This window comes from Grus americana, chromosome 1 (assembly GCF_028858705.1).
Source record: "Grus americana isolate bGruAme1 chromosome 1, bGruAme1.mat, whole genome shotgun sequence".
NCBI classification, from domain to species: domain Eukaryota; kingdom Metazoa; phylum Chordata; class Aves; order Gruiformes; family Gruidae; genus Grus; species Grus americana.
In genome coordinates, this window is record NC_072852.1 from 77266773 (window position 1) to 77289557 (window position 22785).

General features: G+C 41.7%; 1 protein-coding gene across 4 annotated transcripts in view; it reads right to left on the reverse strand.

Moving 5' to 3' along the window:
• Window positions 1-22785, reverse strand: part of SCUBE1 (signal peptide, CUB domain and EGF like domain containing 1) — a 220861-nt gene that overhangs the window by 28763 nt on the left and 169313 nt on the right. For all 4 annotated transcript variants that reach the window (XM_054810361.1, XM_054810335.1, XM_054810352.1 and 1 more), the window contains 2 exons: window positions 6551-6667; window positions 1881-2003 (listed from right to left, as the gene is read on the reverse strand). In XM_054810361.1, the coding sequence (XP_054666336.1) occupies window positions 1881-2003; window positions 6551-6667 (240 nt within the window). The remainder of the gene's footprint in view (window positions 1-1880; window positions 2004-6550; window positions 6668-22785) is intronic.

Sequence of the window (22785 nt, forward strand, 5' to 3'; positions counted from 1 at the left end):
AAAGCTGGGATGAAACAGGGCAATTCAAATGTGGTAGCTGGAATGAGCCTTGCCTGGCTTGGCTTGAGTGCGGAGGAAGGGTCCCAGCAGCTGGTTTGCATTTCTGGCCTCACTGCTGGTTAAATATAAATATATACAAGTCCCTTAAACACGCCTGATGTTCACATCTCAAATATGGGAATAATCATCCTCCACTTACCTCCCTGCCAAGGTCTCTTATGTTGGTTTGGTGAGGTTTTTACAGAAATTATTTCTTTGGATTGAGGAGACAACACAAGCGCAAGAAGTTGTTACTGAGCAAAAGAGGATTTTGTTACTGCAAATGTCTCCAAATCATGTGGCATTCAGGACCACTAAATATAATTCTCCTCCTTTTTATTGTGCTTTTATAACAATGTAGAATGCAGTTTCCTCTAAACAATGTTGGTAATAAAGGCAGGCGATCAGCAGGGAGATGACACTCATTTTAAGCCTCATTAAATTCATCAAACAAAACCGCATATATCAATAAAGAAGCGTGATTTATTTTCCATCTTCCAACTGAGTATTACAAATAATGAAGAGAAATTCACAACTAGGAAAATATTTTCAATACAGACCCTTACCATGGGAACAGCATTCTTAGTAGGTTGAGAGGGAACATAGCACAAAACTCCTGTGGTCTAAACCCTATGCCAGACCTCAAAATATTTTAGTCCCTGCTGTTAATTTACAAACTCCTTTCCAGAGAACTAACTGGTACATTGCAAGGGAGACCTGGTAGATAACTGAAAAAACAGAGTTAACCATGCCTTACTCCTACAGTACTTAGTTCTCTCTATAGCAGGGAAGGTAATATAGGTAAAGGTAAGCAGGAAAAATGAAGTACTTAGTTGTGGTTGGGAAGAAAGTCAGTGGCAATGGCTGAAACGAAACTTGAGATACTCCCCTGCCACTTGATCATGCAAGAGGCAAGTGCGGTGCTCTCTACTCCAGACTATGGTGCTTTCCCTCAACATGTGCAGAGATTCCCTTAAGTAAGGCCTCCCCCTTTCTTCTTCTGTCTTGCTCCCAGTAAGGTATTAGGCATCAGCCTCAAATATATCTATGAGAAGTTATTAGTCGTTAAAAGAACCCCAATCCAAACAAAACCCCCACAACCTAAATTTGACTATGAAAGACCTAAGGTATGCCATTCCCATTAAAAACGCGAAAACGGAATTAAAATCTCACAGAAGATACCTTGAATGGCTGTGGCCATGGCCAAGATTTGCCGCGCTTCAAATAAGAACCCAGAAAAAAAGTCATCTACTTAGAGGATACAGAAGTTCAGATCTGCCACAACATATGCAGCAAGTGCCATAATTTTAGCGGTCTCAGGATTTGTGCTCATTGCAATTAATAGTTTTGATACAGGTAGCAGCAGTGCTTTATATTAAGCAGGATTCCTTTGGGGATAACTTGAAAAATTGGGGTATGGTGCTGTGAATGTAGATATTAACCTGAATACCATGTCCTACTTGTAAACAGGTAAATATTTTGAATATTCTAAATTAGTCTTAGAAGGAAATAGAGTTATAGCTGAGGTCAGAGAGGTGGACAAAGGACAAAAGTATAAAAACCATAAAATAAGACAAGTTAGACTTGTGTGAATGGACTTGTAAAATAAAAAAAAAAAAATCCAAATAAAATCCAACATATTGCCCATTCTCTAATCCACTTGCAGTTATATCCTAGCCCATGGATCCCCATAGGATCAGGTGTTATCTGAGTTTATAAAATGAATTTGGGGATCTATAATTTGAAAATGCAGCATCCCTCAGACAAAACCATGGGCTTTCCCATGCTCCTGGAGAAAAGGAGCATCACCAGTCACCTCTGAGTCAGCTTCCCACACTTACCAACGCAGTCCTTTTTATTCCAGTGCAGTTTCTTTCCAGGTGGACAGACACACTCATAGCTCCCCATTGTATTAAGACACCCATAGTCACAGCTACCATTGCTGATGCTGCATTCATCGATATCTGAAAATGTAATTAAAGTTGAGAAGAGTATTAACCATACGTGCACATGTATAGCATGCATTAACACATTCTGTGTGTAAGAGTAGTTGTTTCTACTGTATCTTTTATATTTAAGTCTATATAAACATGTATAAATGCAGCTAATATGTCAAACAATTTTAGTGCATATTGCATGTATTTGTCCTTAGACACATGTATAGCTCCTACCCTTTCAGGGATTTATGCATATGATGATACAATTTACTTGCCAGGACTAGTTACACTGAAATTCTTGGAAGTACTCACAGGATACAAAACACGCTCGAAAGTCTTCGCAGCATCTGGACAATAACGTATATTGCATTATATGGAAAAATGTCAAAGGCATAAACATCTGTGAGATCAGATCACTTCTGCATAACAGGAAGATAAATTTTCCACAGCGATTCACAGTGTTTGCTTTCAGAAATTATTCAGATGAAGGAGGAAACTATCTATTTGATAGGAACCTAGCAGCTGAAGTGTAGTTTATTTAGTCTTCTACTCAAATAAAAATGAAAAGTAAAAGCTTGCAAGAAGGCAAAGCAACTACCGGACATGTTATCACTGATATTCCATATAAAATCTTTCAACTTTTGATATGTTAGAAAAGCATTTAGTCAATATGAGATGCATCTTTTTTAGTCTGTGCAATCAGCATACGAGTGCCGACACGGTCGATCTCTCATCTCCTCTCGTCCCAGCACCAGAAAGGAAGTTTTTCCACCATGCCTAACAGAAGCGGTGCTGCCATGTACTCACCTCAGGATCACGCTCGGGCGCATTTGGGACACTGGGTGTCACAGGCCAAAATTGTCACAGGGCGCCAGTGAACCATCAGTTGCACATTGCTGCTCCAGACTCTCTAATTTACTAGTACAGCCATAACCTAAAAGCCATTGTTATGAACCACAGCCCCGTTATTTTAGGCACTGCACTAACCTCAACAACAAGTGGTTTCTGCCCTTTGAACGCAGCTGCCCATCTGCTTGCTAAAACAGTAGCATTACTGTAACAGAGTTTTACAAGGCACGCAGGTCGTGCCATTTGACAGAGGCTCAAATGAGCTGGAATGACACCAAATCAACAGGAGATACACTGGATTGCTAATACTCCGGCCTAATGATAGGCCTCAAAATGTAACTGCAGAAGGAAAATTGTCAATTTATTTCTAAGGGAGGTCTAGCCGTAAAGGCTCACAGGCTGAGTGTCTCGCTGCCTTTCCAAACCACACCTGAGTCCAGGCTCGAACTCCGACTGCCACGTGCTTGGCACCGCGTGAACCCACAGGTTTGCAGGAACACAGTCTGAGTTCAAGCCAGTTCTCCCCAGGCCCCTGTTTTGGAGCCCAGTGACCCCACCTGAAGCCACAGTGGGAGGTACAGGTAGGAGATGGGGCTGATGCGGGACTGGGCTCAGGCACACACTTTGGCCCTGCACGGGTTCACAAACGCAGGCTCACACACTTAGCCAAGTTCTCCTCTGGCACCTTGGGGCACTTGATGGGAATGTGAGAGTATTTCCTGGGGCAGCTGCTGGAACCCAGAAACAGCTTGCTTTTTCTGATGCAAGACTTTAGCCTGCGCGGTTAAGCAAAAATCTAGAAAACGAGGAGTACACGCATAAAAGAAACTGAGAAAGACACCCTAATATGACAGGCATGTCTCTAGACAACATTATGATTTTTGGGTCAGAGTCAGGACTTCTGGAGCTTCTGGGCCAGCAGTTCCAAGAACTGACTAGGGAGATAGTCCCAAAAAAAAAGGTTTTTTCTGGGAAATTTTGTACATAGTAGTCAAGCTTATGCTGAGTGGGATCTACTTGTGAACCCATACTTTGAAACACACCCTTAGTCCAGAGTGCTCCTGCCACCAAGCTCTGGCCCAACTGTTTAAACCTGAGCTCTTGCTCTCAAGCACCTCGGCCAAGAACCAAGCTCCTGAAGCAGCAGCCAAATTCCCAAAGGTGTTCAATGGTCCTGCAGATTCTACTGACTTTCCTGAGGTCACTGAATGAGCCAATAAATACTGTGAGTGAGGCTTTACATGAACAGGTGGTGCAAGCGCTAGCACTGTCCTTCTAAAAGATTCCCTTATGACACACAACTTATTACAAGAGATGCCGTGAAAAGGATCCCAGAGAGCGAGCAACAAGGGTTGCCCCTCACCATGGAAGGCCCAGAACAAGGACATTGCCATGTGGTTTATTAATTACTAGTAGAGGCGAAGCAAGATGGAGAGAAAGCTTACTAAGAGGCAAGCTTGCACCAAATCTTTTTGAAAGTTCTCATTATTTCTCCCTAGTTTTGACTTCTGCTCGGTGCCACATGGATGGCAGCCCGGGTAACTTATTTGTTCCACTGAAAACATCATGCTCCAGGGGCTGACCAAAACTAATGATAGGCCCGAGCAGGAAAGCTCAGGGCCTGGGCAGGTCTGGATTCAGAGCTGCGATTTTAGATCTGCCCATTATGGAAAAAAGCAGGAGGTTTGGATCTGGTTATGTTCTTGCCCAAAGTTCAGCACTGAGTATTTCCAGTTAGAGTTTTGGTCCTACTTCAGTCTTATTTAAAAGACTGAGGCTGAAGATTATTTAAAGACTGAGGCTGAACCCCAAACTTTGAGGCTTTTCCTAAATTACTACATGTATTAAGTCATTAAGGAATTAACAGTGAAACTGACGATCAGTCTCTCCACACCCCACGTTGCATAGGTCCCCAAAACTTTCAGACTCTGATTTTGCTTTCAGAACTGCTCTCAAGTGGAGTCTTTCTCCAAACTCTTTCCTTAGAGGGACTCTTATTTCTCCTCCCGCCTGCCTCTACTATACAGTGAATTCATTTGTTCCTTATCCTGCCCTATACAAGAGATACCAGCGTAGACTTCCTACGCCTTTCTCCCAAGGAGAAGCCAGGCAGAGACATCAGTACCAGTGTCCCACGTTAACCCTACAAAATCAGGTGAACTCAGCACTTGGACAGAAGCGAGGGGCTAGCATCTGTTTCCGCTACATCAGTTTGCATGGCACAAACCGAAGCTCACGGGAACGGAAACAACACGAGCCTTTAACTGCATCTTTTTGGCTCAGTCTGTAGCACGATTTAATTAAGAAATGCATAGAGGACAACTCTTGCATATAATATGTACCACAGTGCCTGCGCCACACATGAAGAGCCATTAGGGCCCAACGCTGTCCTCAGCAATTCCTCTAGCATGCTTTCCCTCCGCTGAGTCTGACTCCGATCAGAACCTGGCCTGAATACACAGCTTTTGTGGATTTAAAGTCAGGGCTTTGTTTATGGTATGATGCAAGCTTTACTTAGTTTGTATCTTCAATAATTTGAATAATTAAATAATTTCCTATTAACTGTCTTTTAACTAAACCAAACCATGTAGTTTTACATTTAAAAATAGCATGGAAAGATTCTTTTGTGTCAGTATTTTCTAACAATTAATTTTGATTCAAGGCTTTCAGGTTTTATTATAATTTTATCATTTCACTTTTGCTTGTGTAATGCTGGCCTGATTGGTTAAAAGCGTAATTCAGACTTAATACACTTAACAAATCCCTCAAAAAACCCCTTTACTCTCCTTTCACCAGTGTTCTGAACACCACCAAAAACCCGCCCCACTTATTAAACACTCAGGCAGGAGGCCACAGCGATACGTGGGGGTGCTAGCCAGGCCGGTGGCAGCCAGTCTGGTACTGTGATACCCCTGGCAAACACTGGACTTAAAATCTGAGTGCTCTGAAATTCTCTTACCTTGATCAAGTAGAAGTTGTAGATCTAATTTGGTCATTTTGGTAATATTGCCCTATGATGCACTTAAAAAATATCCCTCTCCTGGAAAACCAAACATTACAGCACTGATTCTTTCCAGTTATGCCAAAAAGGTTGAAGAGCTGAAGTAGCTGCACAGAAGACAAGCAGAAGGTACCCCACAGCCTTTCGTTATGAGTTTCACATGCAGTTTGTGTTGCAGCCCAGTAAGGACAAACACCAATAGAACCAAAATTTGTAAACTTTGTAAAACTGACATCATTCTCCTATTCTCTTCGTTGCCCATCATTTGAAGCCTTCCTTCTGTAAATACAATTGTGACTAACCTCACTCCTGTGGAAGTACCGGTTGGTACTCTGTGCTTGTAAGCTCTGTAAGGAAGCCTACCACGTGTGCGAGGAACCCCAGCCACGAGGCTGCTTTGTGACAGTTGTGGAAGAACGGCTGCATCCATGCAGGAGTGGATGTAAGCGTCACAGCTGCAGGTTTCTCATCTGTACTGAGGCTGCTATGTACCACCATTAAAAAATACCAGGACATTGGGTTTTATTTATGTCCTTCTCCTGGGAATGCTTCAACAAATTTGAGATGCCGATTTTAGTCACACCCAGCTCATGCTATTTTAGCTTTATTTTAAAATTTATTCGTTTACCATCTTCAGTCCTAAAATCTTCAGCTAAAAGAATGCGTGAGTCGGTAAACAGTTCATAAAGTAAACAAACAGATAAGCGAATCTCAGTTTCCAAACCTCCACAGTGCGTCAGTCCGTACAAGGTGTAGCCTTTATGGCAGAGACATTCAAAGCTTCCAGGGTAGTTGATGCAGGTGTGATCACAGGTCCTTTCGAAGGAACACTCATCTATATCTGAATTCATAGAAAAAGCATTAAGAAATTAGAATTCCATTAAACTGAACAGCTAGAATTTCACATTCAGTTGCAACATCCCGTTACTGATAAAGTATCAGGTATCATCTCAGGTAAAAATCTGAATAAAATATAATTCTCATTCCTCTAGTGCCTTATAAAGAAAAGACTTGCAGGTACATGGAGAAAGGTAAGAAAAAGTAATTTATGAAAACCCATGAAGACTGTATTATATGTGTTCACCATTAGATGGCAACCTTTAACTTCTGATGATATTTACCCAGAAGGGCTGTGGGGGTATTAAGGTTGTGGGGGGTTAAGTTTTGGGTTGAATCAAGTCATTCTCTGTTTCACTGACCATTCCTCTGACATCTTGCCCACCAGGACAGGGAGTTGCTCACAGATGTCTGCTCTGCCTACGCAAGACCGTACAGACTGTTGCACAGGTACAAGGGGGTAAGCAAAACACCGCGCACCAGGAATGGACGGGCTACACTTAAGACACAGGAAACCTTAGTCCAAAGTCCACATTCTACCTAATTCAAGAAAATTTGAACTCTTCCCCTTAAAAAAAGTCAGGCGTCTCTAATTATCACTGCTCACTAATGTGAAACCCTTATTTACGTAGTCTCTTCCACCCAGCAGCCTACGGGGAAAGCAATTAACAGGACATTGCTTCCAAGACCGTACAGAGGTTTTGCTGAGCAGGGTGATGTAAAGGTTTATCTGATGGCAGTCATGACGGAATGGACTTGCTGAAAACTGCTACATTAAAGATACCTTAAATAGCAATGCGTTCAAAATAGTAACACTTTTGAGTGCATTTTATCCTCAAACAATTTTTTTAAAAAAAATCCTCTTCAGCGATTAATTTTTCTGTTAAAAGGTCAGAGAAATTAATACAATGACGTTATTGAGAGTAGTAATTTCAAGAAATCTCATTCCTCCAATATTCCTGAGGTATAAATGAATGGAATAGTATTCCTCTAATAGTTTGCACACTTTCTAGAGTTGCTTATTAAGAACATAACCTGAGCAACACCATTACTATATGTAACTTGGACTTTCAGATTGTACATGCTTAGAAAGCTGTGGGTGCTTGAAAGAACTTGAAAACTCACCAGTACTTAAGGGTATGCTACCCAAATCCTATGTCCAACTATTATTTATACAGTTTTGATGCTTAATGAAACACTCTGTGTCTCATCCTGCTATTATAAATGCAAATACTTCAAGAAGTCTAAAACTAAGATCCTGTGTTTGTGCACACAAACCCAAAATCTGTGTGAGAGATTATGCAGAAATTTAGAGTGCTACAAACAGCTCTGTTTTATATCATCTCCAATTTTAAGTGTTTCAAAACATTCACACAAAAGAGAATTCACAATGTGGAAAGCAACTGTCCAGGCAAATATGTAACATAAAATGAAATACACATGATGAACACAAATCTACACTATCTGGTTTTATGTGTGCATCACAAGCACTTGATATGATCAAGTAGCAAAAAAAGGACAAACAGATATTTTCTCTTTCTTACCCCTATTTAGTTTTTAAAGTATTTTCCTATGCATTTTAAAAATATCGTTATTTGAGTTTGGAAAGTAATTTCTTTTTAAGGTTTCCTTTATAGTCTTGGAAATATGCAGCTTTTGAATACACATAAATGGCAAACTGTTTCAGTTTTCTCTAAATAAATACATAAAGTAAAATCATGTGGGAATGAACACTGCAGTTATAGTTTTAAAGGATTTTTAATGCATAAGAAGCCAAATCATACATCGTGGTTTCATTCACGTGTAACCTTGTTCACTGTACGGCATTGCAGGAAATTTACAAAAGCAGTTCGTTTTCTGGCCTCTGACTTACCGTGGAAGGCTCTTTTTCAAAAATAAGTTCATCTTTCTCAATAGCGATCGTACCCTGTACTACTTTAGTCAATGGGATTTACGCGTTGCTTTCACACATACCGCGTTCTGTTGTTACTTATTACGGCTTAGGCCTTTACAGGTTTTTCTTCACATTAAGAAGGATGCATATCCCTCTTTGCCTGTGGAAACAAGTCTGCCTAATAGTGTGACCAGTCATCTGCTGGCCAAGTAACAGGCACTTACGATGGACAAATGCATTTCTATTACACGAAATATCAGCTACTCATAAACTTATATTGCTTACACTGGCTGGCAGAGATGCTGAAACAAACACTTTTATTACAATACAAAGACTGCTATTAAAAGCTTTTTCACCATTTAAACCCCTCATCCCGCCTCCTGCTGCTGTTCTCATAAATTCAACCTCTGCTGAATTCAGCATCTTGCTTTGGCTGGTGGAACATGGAAAGCCTCCGCACAGTTTTTCCCTCGCTTAACAGCAAGCCCCTCGGCCCCTCTCCTGCTTGCCTGCAGAAGGCAGGGCCAGGCACTGCCCGAGGGCCCTATCTGCAGAATCACCAGTTCCCTGAGGAATTCAGCACTGGTCATAGAAAAGGGAAAAATATGCACCACATACTCTTTGCTAAAAGAAACCGGTGGTGCGATACAGGATGCTGAAATCTTCTCGTGCCTTTCCCCCCCCTCCCCTAAACTCTGACATCCCCTGACTCCCAGAAACTTTGAAACTGGCCCTCACGCCTTTGTGGTGCTCCACAACACTTCTCCATATTTAGCCTGAAAAGATGTGCTTATTTCCCACCACCCTCAGGATACAGGTAACTCTCGTAAGGGACTGAGGAGCAGGGAGTTACACCTGGTTTCACCTTCACAGCCCTGGGTTTCAAATCCTGCTTACTACACACCTGGGAACGAATAGGTATATAAATTTTGTCTCCTCTGTACAAACAACACTACGCAACCTGGTAGCATTATCTAGTGAAGAGAAGCCCAAAAATACAAAAGCAGAGATGTGGCAGGTTACAGCTAGAGAACTGAGAACAAATAATTTCTCTTTCAGTTTTGTGGTCAACCCCCGCCCCACCCCCAAACTCATGTACATGAACACACACACATTTTTGTATTGGGTTGCTCTGAATTTTCCCACTCCCAATAAATACACCAAAATAAATACTGAGAAATTAACTTTCTGCATCTGAGGTGCTCTTAAAACGATTTAAAGTTATTTAAGTTTTTGAACTGTTTTAACATGAAAAGTCAAAATGTTCTGGTTTTGAGGAACTGCAGTGGAACAACTTCAACTTGAGGTTGAAGTTTCTATTCTATTTTTAGTTGAAATTGGTGTGAATTCACAAATAGTCCAAGCTGTCTCAGAACATTTCAGGTTTGCTAATGCACTTATTTGACATCAAACACATTCTTTTTACTTTCACTTAGTCAAAAATGCGTATCACATTCACCACTGTAATCAGCATATTAAGAGACACCTTCACAGCTGAACTGTTTGAAGCTTACAGGAACTATGGGGCTAAATTAATCTCTAGTAGGACACAATTAGTTTCCTGCCAGAGGTAGGGGTTTCTTTTAAGGATTACGAATGGTACCATATAAATTCTAAGATGAGGGCCTCCCTACTTCACCGCAGATGGCGCAGTGGAAGTGCCAAGTTCAGAGGGTGGAGCAGATGACCTCAGAGGTCCCTTCCAACCTCCACCACCTCCTACGTGTGTGCCCGCTGGCAGAGCCAGCCCTCTCAAGGTGCTCTTTCTGGTGGCCTGTGCTGCCGAGAGCTCTCCTTCCAGTCGCTGTTTCTATGACATCAAGGCATCATCTCGGGCTGAATAAAGTCCAACTTCTCTTCTATCGATCCACGTTCTCATCTCCAAAGAGAATGTTTGAACAGTGGAAGCACTCCTTTATTTTTGCCTAGAAGGGATTCAACTCGAAGAGATTGTTCAATGGTTTAATAAAAGAGCAGGATTTCCCTGTGTTTTTGAGGAAAGCAATTGTTGCCAACGATGGTCATGCTTGATAATATTTGTTTGGCTCTGTTCCTATTATTTCAAGTCAGCATTTGGATTTTATTGTTGATTTTTCAATCATACTTGGCATTATTTTTTTTTTAGTTCATGCTTTCAAACATTAAACAATCCCATAATGATTATTTTTTTTTCTCTCAAATACAATGTTTGTCAGTGGGTGTCAGATTGTCAGTACTGGAAAGTAAAGTCTTCCATCTATCTCCAGAAGGGAGCTACCAGAGATCAAATTTCTAAGTTTCCTCACACAGATGTGTCTCAAAGGTGACCTGAGGGAGCAGGGAGAAAACGGCTCATTTTCCATGCTCATTCAAGTCCCTGCCCTTTCCACTCACGCTGCCAGGAGACTCCCAATTACAGTAGCACCAATTGTTCTGGTGGTTTGTGTGATGTGGACACTGACTCATTTGTGGACATAGAGTGCAGGGCACCAAGTAGCCATCACACAGTAATGATTTTTGCTAAGGCTGAAGCTGAGCTGGATTCCTACCAGGAGCTCTGAAGTGAAAGGCTCCTTTCTGTACTCTATTTCCAGTCCTCAAATGCAGTCTCCTTGCATTCTTGATTGTCATTACCTTCTTCTCTATAATAAATTTCAGAGTAATTGAAAGAAACCAATGATCAGGAAATTAAAGCGCAATGCAGGACATTTCCAAAAAGCATTAGCATTGCACACAAACATACAGGTGAGGCTGGTGAATAGCCCTAGATTTAGAGATGTTTTGAGGACTGCAAATGGATGTAGAAACTGCTATGACTCCCTGACAGAACGTACACGTGCAAAATTCACTCACACAGAGGTACACGTGTGATTTGGGGGCTGTGGTTATAGAACTGAACAATTCAATGCCCAGTTTGCCTAATCTCACATCAAAAATTCACTGCAAAAATAAAGAAAGAGAGGGCGAAATCCTTAATATCATTTTGTTTGTTAGTATTAATAACAAGCGAAGAAATTGGTTAGAGAAAACTAACCGTCACCATGACAGCTTTTGTCTGAGACATACATTAAGCATCTAGGTTAATTTATGAAACTGGGAGCCTCCTTCCAAAACACAGGCCACATACGTTGCTCGAGTAAGAGTTTGGTCATCCTGCTTGAAGTATTTTTCATGTGGTCTAAAAATAAACATGGCAAGGGGAGATCACCGTTGTTTGATGATGCTATCGTGTTACAGAGAACAAGGGGCTCAAAGACAATCAGTAAAAGCTATGACAGGGATTTGGGACAGACTGCAATGATTTTGGACACTGTAAGCGAAGAACCCATCTTCTATTTGATTTGTCTGTGTTCAGTGAGGCAAGACATAAAGTATACACTAGACCACTGCATATATGCAATATATATACACATTAAATTTAAATATACTATTTCAAATAGAAATAAACCAGAAAATAAATACTTTTTGCTTAGGAATAGAAAGTAAAATAAAAAGAAAATGAAATAACTATCTCTACTATCAATTCCTTCATTGGTTTAAGTGCCTCATGACACCCTGAATGCTGGTAGATCACTTCAGCCAAAAATGGTCACAATATTACAGTAATACTTTGAGGTGCTATCACAGTCATGACTCCATACACTCCCAATACTTAAGTATACCTTCATTATAGCAGCAAAGGTTTATATCTGTATCTCATAACTGCTGCTCAGGATGCTGCAAAGAACACACAGAGCAAGGAATCTGTGGTTTTCAGATTCACGCGTGTTAGTCGTGTTCGACCCCCCAGGCCAGAGCGATGGCCCAGGTGTCCCACTGCATTGCGCACAGCAAAGCCACCGCTCAGTACAGTGGAGTTATCTCCTAACGTGGCCACATTGTCCTAACGCAAAAGTCCACAATACACAGTTTATTTGGTCCCTCTCACACACCCTAGGTTTATTTTTAACCCCCCAAGCCAAATGCAGACTCAGTGTGGAGTACCCCACTCAACTGCTCATGCACACAAGCCAAACTCAAGGCTGGTCAGAACGTTTTGCGTTCACATTTCTCAGCTTCCAAGCCATCGGCTCCTCTGAGAAACAGAGCCTTGCCTTTTTCTCATTCATTAAGCACACATACATAGAAACTCTAAAGAAGTGTTACATGATGTTTTTAAAATAAACACTAATGCTTTTTTATATGTATTTTGGCTGAAAGTTATTTTCTGTCTTCCCCTCCTCCCCTTTGATTTCTACAGGGAACTGATACCACCCATGTAATGTTGTTCACCTTACAGCCCAGCCAGCGTGGTTTCCAACAATATTTGACAGACATTAGGGAAACCACATATCTTAATCTGAGTGGTTGCTGGACCATAGGGAGTCATGATTCAAGCTATGTTCTCCAACAAATGCCGGTTTAAATTCAGTATTGGGAAAGATATTATTTTGCTACAGCAGCGATATGATGGGGTTTCCACCACATCTCACATTTTCCGATCCCAGCGACTTACCCCTGTTCACAGTCAGTAAAAATGCATCCTCCATCTGAGGACGTAACTCTCTAATACACATCCAGTACCGACCAGAAGGAACGGCTTATAGCTAACCTCTTCTTATGTTTCAAAGTCTACAATAATAATAACACCAACGAAGAGGAAGCAGGGAAAGATGTAGGAATATACAAACCTTCTACTTCATTACTTTCCCACTGAGTGCTTCTGGAGCAGGCTAACACAAAGGGGAAAGAAAAAAAAAAAAGCCATAACCCCAAACCTTTAAAAGTAATTGAAAACCCACACCCATTTAGACTTCCCACTGCATTACTGACTCGCAATCAAGTCAACTTGTTGCTGAGACTTAATTGTTAACAACATACTAATGACCTGCAGGAAAACCAGATCTGGCATTAATTGCTATACTTTTAATGTGAATGTAAGTGCCTAAGTAGCACAGTCACATCTTGTATTTCAGAAATGTAAGTGGGAAAGTGTCCATTATGACTAATGTTGACTTGGACCAGAGCATTTATTTATTTAAGAAATTTATTGCTCACAGTTAACTATGTGATTAGTGAAGACCAAATGTAACACACTAATCAGGGAATGAAAGACTTCTGAAGGAAATTGATTCTGCTCGCAAGGAAACGTGCTTTTTATTAGAGATGATTTGTTCTTAGAATGCAAAGTGGTAGTAAAACAAATAAATATATATAAACTGCAAAAGAAACCTGCAAAATATACTTGAGACAGAGGCAATAAATAACTAGAAACCTGTGACTTATTATGTAAGCATCCTACAGAGGAGGTATTTCAAGGATTTAGCAGTACAAAATGAAATGACTGTTACTCAGGGATAGGCATACAGTAGCAGTCCGTGACAAATTCTGCAGACTATTTGGTTCCTACCCCCTCTCACACAGGTAAGACCACTGTTCCATGCATTATTTAAACATGCTGCTATGGTTCAGTTCAGGAACAGAAATCTGCTTGTGGCAAATTAGAGCTAATTTAGTTTCCCCAGGCCAGACAAAGCATTTAATTGCACCCTTGATTCACTCGTACCAGTATGCCTCTGATGTCTAGCAATCGATTTAGGCAGTAATGCTACAAGCAGGTCCATGTCTTGGTCCACACGGGAACCACGGAAATCCATGAGGACCTGCGATGGCACCAGGGTCATGCAGATATACCTCCACTCACATTCCCACTGGGGGAATCAAGTTAGCTTCTGCTCCGCAGAGGTTGCAAGAGGTACTTGCTGCCCCAGAGGGCAACACTTTGTAGCACGGCAGTGGTTTAACACGGACTTCAGTCATTAAGACAAATTCCTCTGGGTTCAACACACTGAAGTGGCTGCTTTCTTGTAAGCTACTTGGCAGCTGAGCTTCCGCCACAGCAGTAGGGTCTCCATGGACCTTGAGCCTGCCAGCTCTTCCGGGCTGGCTAAGCGAGAAGTGCTCTGCCAAACCTGGAAGATGCAACTAGGCCCCAGTTTCCATTTGTTTAATCCAGCATGGTATGCAACACCTGGAGTGGGAATCCTATCCCTTCCAACCCATAGCTGTACTAAGGACCATTGGTGTTATCATCTACCTGGTTCTACCTCATGGCCTTGGTATCCCTTTACGTCTGTATGTTTTCATTCAGTATATAGAGATCTTGGAAACAGCTCGTCTTCATCTTCCTCCCAGCCTATCTGTACCCATAGTAAGTTCAATAACCCAGTATCTCTGTTCTTGAGGCTGTCAAACTGCTGATCACTCTTAAGAGAGGCCATGTCTTTCTCTGTCTATACAGTACTAAATGCAGTATTAACACTCCATAGCTCAAGTGGCAAGTGCAGTTTAGGGAGCCACAGTTGTCTCTGATGTTTATCATCATGGTCTGATGATTTTAGATACTCTTATTTGCTCTAAGGAATATCCAGGCATCACTAATTTCTCCCTTTTCTGTGCATTCTTGCACTTCTGCTACATGTCTGAAGTTGAATGATGTCTTCCAAGTCCTAGCAGCGTGGATAAAAACTGGATGTTTATTTTGATAGAATGAGTATATTTAATACTAGCAAGATGACCATACTCATTTAGTCTGACCTCCTGCACTTCAGCAGCCTCTAGCATTTTGCTTGGTAACCTCCAAGAGCACTTTTGCTCCTGAAAGGATTCTCTAGACATTTTCCTGGACTGATCTCTTAGTCTCCTCCATCAGTTTAATTTTTACAATTCAAATTGGTATGATCCTTTTAAATTGCTAAATTTAGTAAAGGCTGAATAGTTTCTCTTAAAAGAGTGTAATGCATACCTGATCCTTGCAAGAATCAGCAGGTACCTCTTGATACATTTCTCAGATTATTTTGTTGGGTCTGAGGTTACACACAAGAAAGCAGGATTCCAACTAAGTAGTTCCCTTGGGCCGGCTGGCTGCCTCTATTAATTCCTATCACCGGAGCAGCTTGGTTCAGAAGACAGTAATCTTTCACTAGTCCCTCCAGCCGTTAGAGGAACTGCGGTAGTCAGATCCTTCTTTGATGCTATGCACCAAGGGGACAACTCTTAACCCTGCAAACTCATCACTCTCATTAACATCAGAGCGACTGGTTTCCCACTGTTTACCTAGAAGTTACAGCAAACGGAACTGCCGGAACTGCCGTTGGGAAGAATAAGACAGTGCATTTGGGAGAGTCTTTAAAGGCAAATGGCAGCTCATTTTCTTTATCTCTGCTATCAGACCTTATCAAAAGAGACCAGTTGCACTTTGTGGGAACCACTGTTCTATCTCTGGGATGTGAAAACAGAAGGAAAGCAGGTTAAAAAATGAGACTTGGCAATAAAATTGTAGGTCTAAACTGTTTGCTCCCTCTCCAGAGTAAATACAATCCTTTCTTTAGGAACTCTTCCAAGGGAGTTTTATGTGATCTCACGTACCAACAAATTAATTTTCCCTTCTCTTTTCAGTTTCTTTCAAAAATTCCCTATTTAATTTTCTTCCACGCAGAGTCCGCAAGCTTGTTCTCTTCCACAAGCTCCCCTCAGGGCTTCCTCAGACTCTGCAGAAACGGGGCTGCAGAATGACATCTTAATGCAGTAAATACCTCTTCCCTATGTGTTCCCCTTAACGCACGTGCCAAGTCAACTGACCACCATACATTCCTCTTCCTGTCAGCACTGCAGAGCCAATTCTGCTCCCAGTTGGTGAGTATGGTTTTGTTCTGCCTCATTCATCAGCCATGGAACTATTTGCTTGCTTTTGGATCACCAAAAGCTTTGCCTGAGGGGCTAGGAAGATTTATGGTTTTGGATGGAAACTGCAGAATTTGGCAATTTCAGCCAGGCAAAAATTGGCAGCTAACTTTGGGGTCTTTGGGGGTATCTTTGACTATAGTTGGTGGGATTTGGCCCAAGGTTTTTTACATTTCTATAATGAAATACATCATCATCATCATCACCACCATAATTATTACATTATTATTTCTCTGCTGTTGGGCAAAGAAAAAGGTTTCCAACATCTTTTTCCTTTAGCATTATGAAGGACCCCACCACCTTTTTTGTAAGCAGCACCAAACTAAAAAACAGAATAATGGTAGAGGATTACCTGATAAATTCCCTTTCTGGCAGATAATAATTTCTTCTAGTATTTTAAATATGGTTGTGCAAAACTACTTGCTAAATCTCAGTGCTGCAAGGAGAGCTGGAGAACAGCAGTGGCAGCTTTTGCCCATAGGACTGCTGAGGAGGAAAATGTGCCCGGCCTCCTAAGTGCCAAGCCAAGCTTCCCTCTTCCTCCATTTCTTCAGCTGAGCTGAACTGCTCAGCAATTCTGAATTTGGTCAGCTGTCGCAGCAGAGAGAGGAATGAGAAAATCAGTGCTGGGTCCCGAGGCTTTCTGAGTGGCAGGCAGCAGTACATTTCATATCTAATGAGGTAAGCTTGTTTCTTCTGCGCAGACACTTCCACTTTGTCACTCACATCAGAAAACACATCCAGAATTCTCCCTAGCCCAACGCTCCCTGATGCCTCTGACCATATTTCAACTAACCCTGCCATGGCTTCTCCCCAAGTCAGCCTGGTGTTCAATTTAATGCCCAGCAGCACCGGATGTGTGAGCATCTGGAGCTGGGGAGAGGCCACAGATCTGTGCTGCGTCCGAGGACACATCACCTCCTGCGAGCCTGCGCTCCAAGGAGCCTATACATCTGGCCACGTGGCACCCTCTGTACATCCTCTCTGTGCAGACACCTTCTAGACACCCCCAGACTGAATATGCATGTCCTCCAAGAGAAGAAACTTTAGGGATCCCCATCTGCTCTCAGATAGGGGAAGGGGGCAGAGAGAGCAGAAGAACCTTCAGTTAGGGTCGTCTCCCCAGAGGGTTTGCAGAGAGATGCACCGATCGCCAGAGACAGCTCTGCAGATACTTTCAAACAGAGAAGTTAAAAAAAGAAACGAATTATTTTTGCAGGTAAGAAAGTTTGCTGGGTCTCCTATGGAACATGAAAAAAACCTACTAATAATTAGACACAATGGTATAAAATTAATAAGTCTGCCCAAGGCTGCAGACACAAAGGGAGCCAACGGAGGTGCTCTATAAAGGCATTTGGAAAGGAAGATTTCAAATCATTACTGGTTTTCGTTATCAAGTGCATCGCACTTAGCCTCACCATAAGCTCACGGCAGTTCTCTCATCTTACTTTTTCTCCTTACTGTTATCCTTGTGAATAAAAATTGTAAAAAGGATTTCTAAAGGATTTCAAAAAGATTTAAAAATGTACTATAGGGATCTGAACCTGAGTAAAGCACCACTATCTTCTAAATACAACCAAAGCTAATAGTATTAAAAATGCATATGTACATTTAACAGTATTGTTCATTTTTAGAACCTATTACTGTTAAAATCAATAGAAAACGAGTGAGCTAAGCACTTTCTCAAATCACAGTTTTTTCCTAAGAGCTACAAAATCTACCCACTATTGGATGAGGAAGGGCTGGAACCACTTGGAGAAAGGCCATGTGCCAAAGAAAGTCGAAATACATTTGCAACCTTTCCGTGATGGCAAATCAGAGAAAGGTCAACACAGCTGTGATAAATGAGCCTGACTTAAAACTGTACCTCCGAATGCTTAGCCTGGAGAATGAAAATGCAACTACAGTCGATGGGTATTTGTGATAAGTCACTTCTGTTATGTACGCTAGCACCAACAAAGCTGCAGCACTGTGGGCATCAGGATGCGTAGCTCTTGGATGACAGCTCTTCTCAGGGTTCTGTATGAGCACTTTGGTGATCAGTCTGGGCAACCACATCTCCATTGTCACGTGAAAGGTGCACGCATGTGCTAAAAAATGCATCGCTCGGCAGATGTGGAGGACCACCATCCCCAACGCATCTCAGAAATTCACTTTGTTCATAGCCTCCCCACATTATGTACAGATTGTCTTTGAGACAAGATTTTTGAAACAAAATTATTTATGGTATGAAAATAAAGATCCTCTTGAGTTAACTTGCTTGTATGGGTATTTCTACATGTGACAACTGGGCACAATCACTTAGCAGAAACATAAGGGCCTCCAAGCTTTGAGAGCTGAATCTGCTGTGATACGAGGTGAAAGAGATGTAGAGACAAGAAAGGCAAAAGCCCAAGTTTCTGTGTGATGAACATCTTGAAACTGGAGACTGAAGTTGTGCTTAGACTGTCTGTAGACTTCCCAGACATTACCCTTGCTCTTGAGTCTATGCTTACCTGTCCTAGATCTTTCCCACCCCTCCCACTCCTCTACATTACATGAGGGCTTTGTTGCGCTCAGGTTCCTCTGTTAATCTGAGGAACCCAGTAGGAGGCAATTGACTTTGGCTCCTATTACGTTTATCCTCTTACCATTGTTTTGCTAGGACAATCTAAAATGCAATTAAAGTCAATACTTTCCCAACGTTTTTTAAGAAAACAAAGTACTTCAATGAAAACATTGCCAAGATTTTATAAGCAAACATGTATCCTTTTCCAAAATCAATCATTTTCCAAGGCAAAGGCAAGTTGAGTTATCTACTGCTATTACGGCAATAAACTGTGCTACTACTTCAAGTGCTTGGGGTAGGAGAAGCCATACATCAAGAGTAGAAGTGCATTAAAAGAAACTTCAGGCAGGTTTATTTGTTTTCCTACAAACATAAACATGTTTAGTAGTCTGCACTCTGCTCAAGCCACTATTTACATAGCAACTCTGTAAAAGCAGCTTAACTGCCTGATGAAACAACATAAAAAAGGCTTTACCCTTTCTGTATCAAGCAAGGAATATTCCCTCTATCCTGCAATACATTTGATTTCTAGACATATTTCTGAAAAGAGGAAACTGTTCTCTTTGCTAAGGTGTTTTGTCTCACCCTTTACTAGGAGCTGCTAGCGAGACTTGAAGGAACAAGGGACTAGTCTGGGTAAAAATGTGCCCAGTGTTATTTGATGGTGCTGAAAGAGCAAGTACAACAACACAGTTTCAGTGTTCATCTGAAAACTCAAATGCAGCACTTCACCTCCTGTGGACCTGATTGTGCATTCCCAGCTAACTTCAAGCTCTTGCTGAAGTCAGTGGCCACTGAATATACACAAGAATTGCTGTTCTCTGGCTCTGCTTCAAGGGCTTGTTTAAAAACTCTGCCCAGAAAGGCCTCTGTGGAGTCAAGAAACGGCAGGTATGAGTAGTAGTAGTAGTTCATAACATGGCTACTGGAAGAAAATCATGCCCCTTTGGTTCAATAGGTTAGGCTTCTGTTCCCATTAGAACAAAATAAACAAAACGTGGCACTTTTAAAAGGCCCAGAAGGGTAGATGCAAGCACAGGAAAATGAAAATTTTCTGAACATTTGGGATAGGGTTGTCGTTTTATTGCAATTCTGTAGAGCACTTAGTGTAAAGGATATCTGACTTTAATCAATGTGATTAAATGATTGAGTGCAGTAATATGGTGTTATCTCAATGTGCACCAATGCAATAGTGGAGAATATATATACATATAGTCTTTCTCTGGTTCTCTTAAAAAACAATTCCTATTGAATTACAGCTTTCAGCACTATTTATCAACAGATTATTGTTTGTGGAAGAATGCTACCTTCCTGCTCAAACTATTCCAAGACTGACTCATATCCTGGTAATTCATTAATACATAACATGATTCTAGTCCAGTGAAATCATTTCTGCACTATACACATCATAAATCCTACAGCATCAACTGAAAAATATACCTGAAAGTCTCTTTCTAAACACTAATGGAACGTTTTGCTTGGCTTCCCACACACATCATCGAGGGGAGGGGGCCAGACAGAGCTGTAAAAAGCAATTTGATAGCAGTATACTTTATAGAGTTTAACACCGGAATAAAAGAGCTACCATACTGAATGAGACCTGAGGTCAAACTAACCTAGTACCTTACTTCCAACAGTAGCCTGTGTCAGAAGCTTCATGGGAAAATAGAGGTGGAATAATCTGTCCCATCTGCCCTCCCCACGTTAGGTCTCATCCCATTAGAAATTGATTTAAAGCCTAGATTGTGAGGTTTAATATTCCTTCCAAGGAGCAGCAACCAAAGAAAATTTGTCTTTAACTTATGATAACACTGCGCTGCAGAGAGGAGAACTGGAGGGGGGGGGGGATGTATTTGTTTTCATGTTTCAGCAGACTTAATTGCTACAACCAACATGGGAGATACTATCACTTGGCAAACAAACTTGTACTGGCTAGAGCTGTTTCTACTTCATGCCTGGGGCATTTATTGTTTCTGGATATGATCTTGCAACCCTTTTTTTCTCACAGAGGCAGACTGTACCACTATTCACAATCTCACTGACACCAAGAGGAAGCACCATGTGTAACAGAAAGGATTTGAGAAGTATTCCTTTTATTGACAGTGTAACATGTTGCTTCCCAGCAGAGTATTTTTTTAATCTGATGCTAGAAGCAATATGGTGCTTGTCATAAGCAAGATATTTTTGTAAGGCTCAGTGACACAGAATGCCTTAGAGAAAATCTACATAGGGAATGATCATCATCAGTGACAGGGAAATCATCTTGAATTTTCTTTCTGTGAGCTAGTCTGATTTCCACAAGCAGCTCCCAATACTCCTCCAGTGCACCACCAGTTCTCACTGGTTCTTGAACTACATTGGCAACTGAACTGGCACCGTTGTTTATATACCAAGTGTCCACACAATTAAACAGCTGGACTGGCTGAAAATCAGCCTATATCAAGTCAACGTATTTTATATCTGACAGCATGCCTATCTGATGTGGATGAGCGTATGAGTGCATCAAGGCAAAATCACTCTTCTTCATGGGTATGACACAAATGAGTTGATAGGGGAATGGCTTCAGTCCCTTCATCCCTCTCTCTCCCCTCAACCACCCCCGCATTGGCACTAGCTCACCCTGCTCAAGTGGTGTAAGAAAACAAGGACCAGCAGGTTCCCTTAGTGTGATAGCCCTGTAACTCTCCTGAGCACAGTAGCCTTCCCTCTGATGTAAGCAGGAGCAAAAGGAAGCCCTGGGTATTTCCTCTAACTGCTGAAGACCTCAAACTTACAGCAAATGCTCATGCAAACTCAGGCAGAAGTCAGCGAGTGGACTCGTCAGCCTGCTTGCTCCTCACTCCGGAGAGCAAACAGGCTCTCTGGGATCCCTGCTACCTCCCTCGCAAGGACACAGGCAGCAGCACCCTCACGGCTTGCTGACACTCTCCACCTGCTACAGGTCAGTCCTGACCATAAGGGTAACAGCCTCAGTGAGAGGTTTGTGTAGGTTCAGGTAAAAATGAATTTTAAATATTAAGAAAAACCCCCACACCAAGCAGTAAAATTTCTGCTGATGTTCTCTTTTTGTCGTCTCACCTGGCTGTGAAGCTGTATGTTATTGCCACTCCAGAAAGAAGGGGAAGGCTAAATAATGTTACTTTTATTGAACGTTTCCTTCTTTTACGTATTTAATGTGGAGAGAAAAGGAAAGAGAGGGGTTAGACCAACAACAAAAGTTTCCAACAGTTTTCACTGGAAAGTTGGCCAAACCATAACGCCAGTGCATTGAATTGGAGGGGTCTAGGCCTCACCCGTTGTCTTTTAAACTGCCTTACATGAAGCATTAGTTCTAGCACAGATACAGATTAGCTGAAGGGTTTAATCAGTCTCTTTAGTGCTGAATGGTGCAGCTGTACCCGTTTAACATTTCTCACAGCTCACTGCCTCTAGGACTGCACTAGGGTATACTCAGCTATAACTCAGAGCAAGAAGAGTTGGGGGAGTAGCAGTAAGGTAAAAAGATAGCTTGGCTTGGCTGGGAGAATCACGACATAAAATTCCCCTGTCCTGCTATTCCAAGGAATTTCCTCAGGATTTTAAAACTGGAACATAAGACATGGGATTCTCCCTGTCCTCCATTTTCATGATGCAATGAGAGATAGAGAGGGACAGACACTCCAGCCCTGACCTCTACCCATGCATTTAGTTGAATAATCTAAGACTAGTGACTGCGTCCTATATAAATCAATGCGCGGGGTTTATCCTCATCCTGAGACCTTCATCAGGTTATGTGATTGGGACAAAGCCAGTTGCTTTGCCGGGTTACGTGATCAAATGTGGGTGGCAGGTCACTGTCATGTAACCCAAGTGAGCAAATCTTTTATTTTTTTAATTTGGTCACTCTCTGTCAAAGATGTCTGGTGATTCAGTGCTGCCAGTGTGGATGCACTCATTTATTTGGGATTAAACCGGTCCTGTACAGCCATATTTATCATCA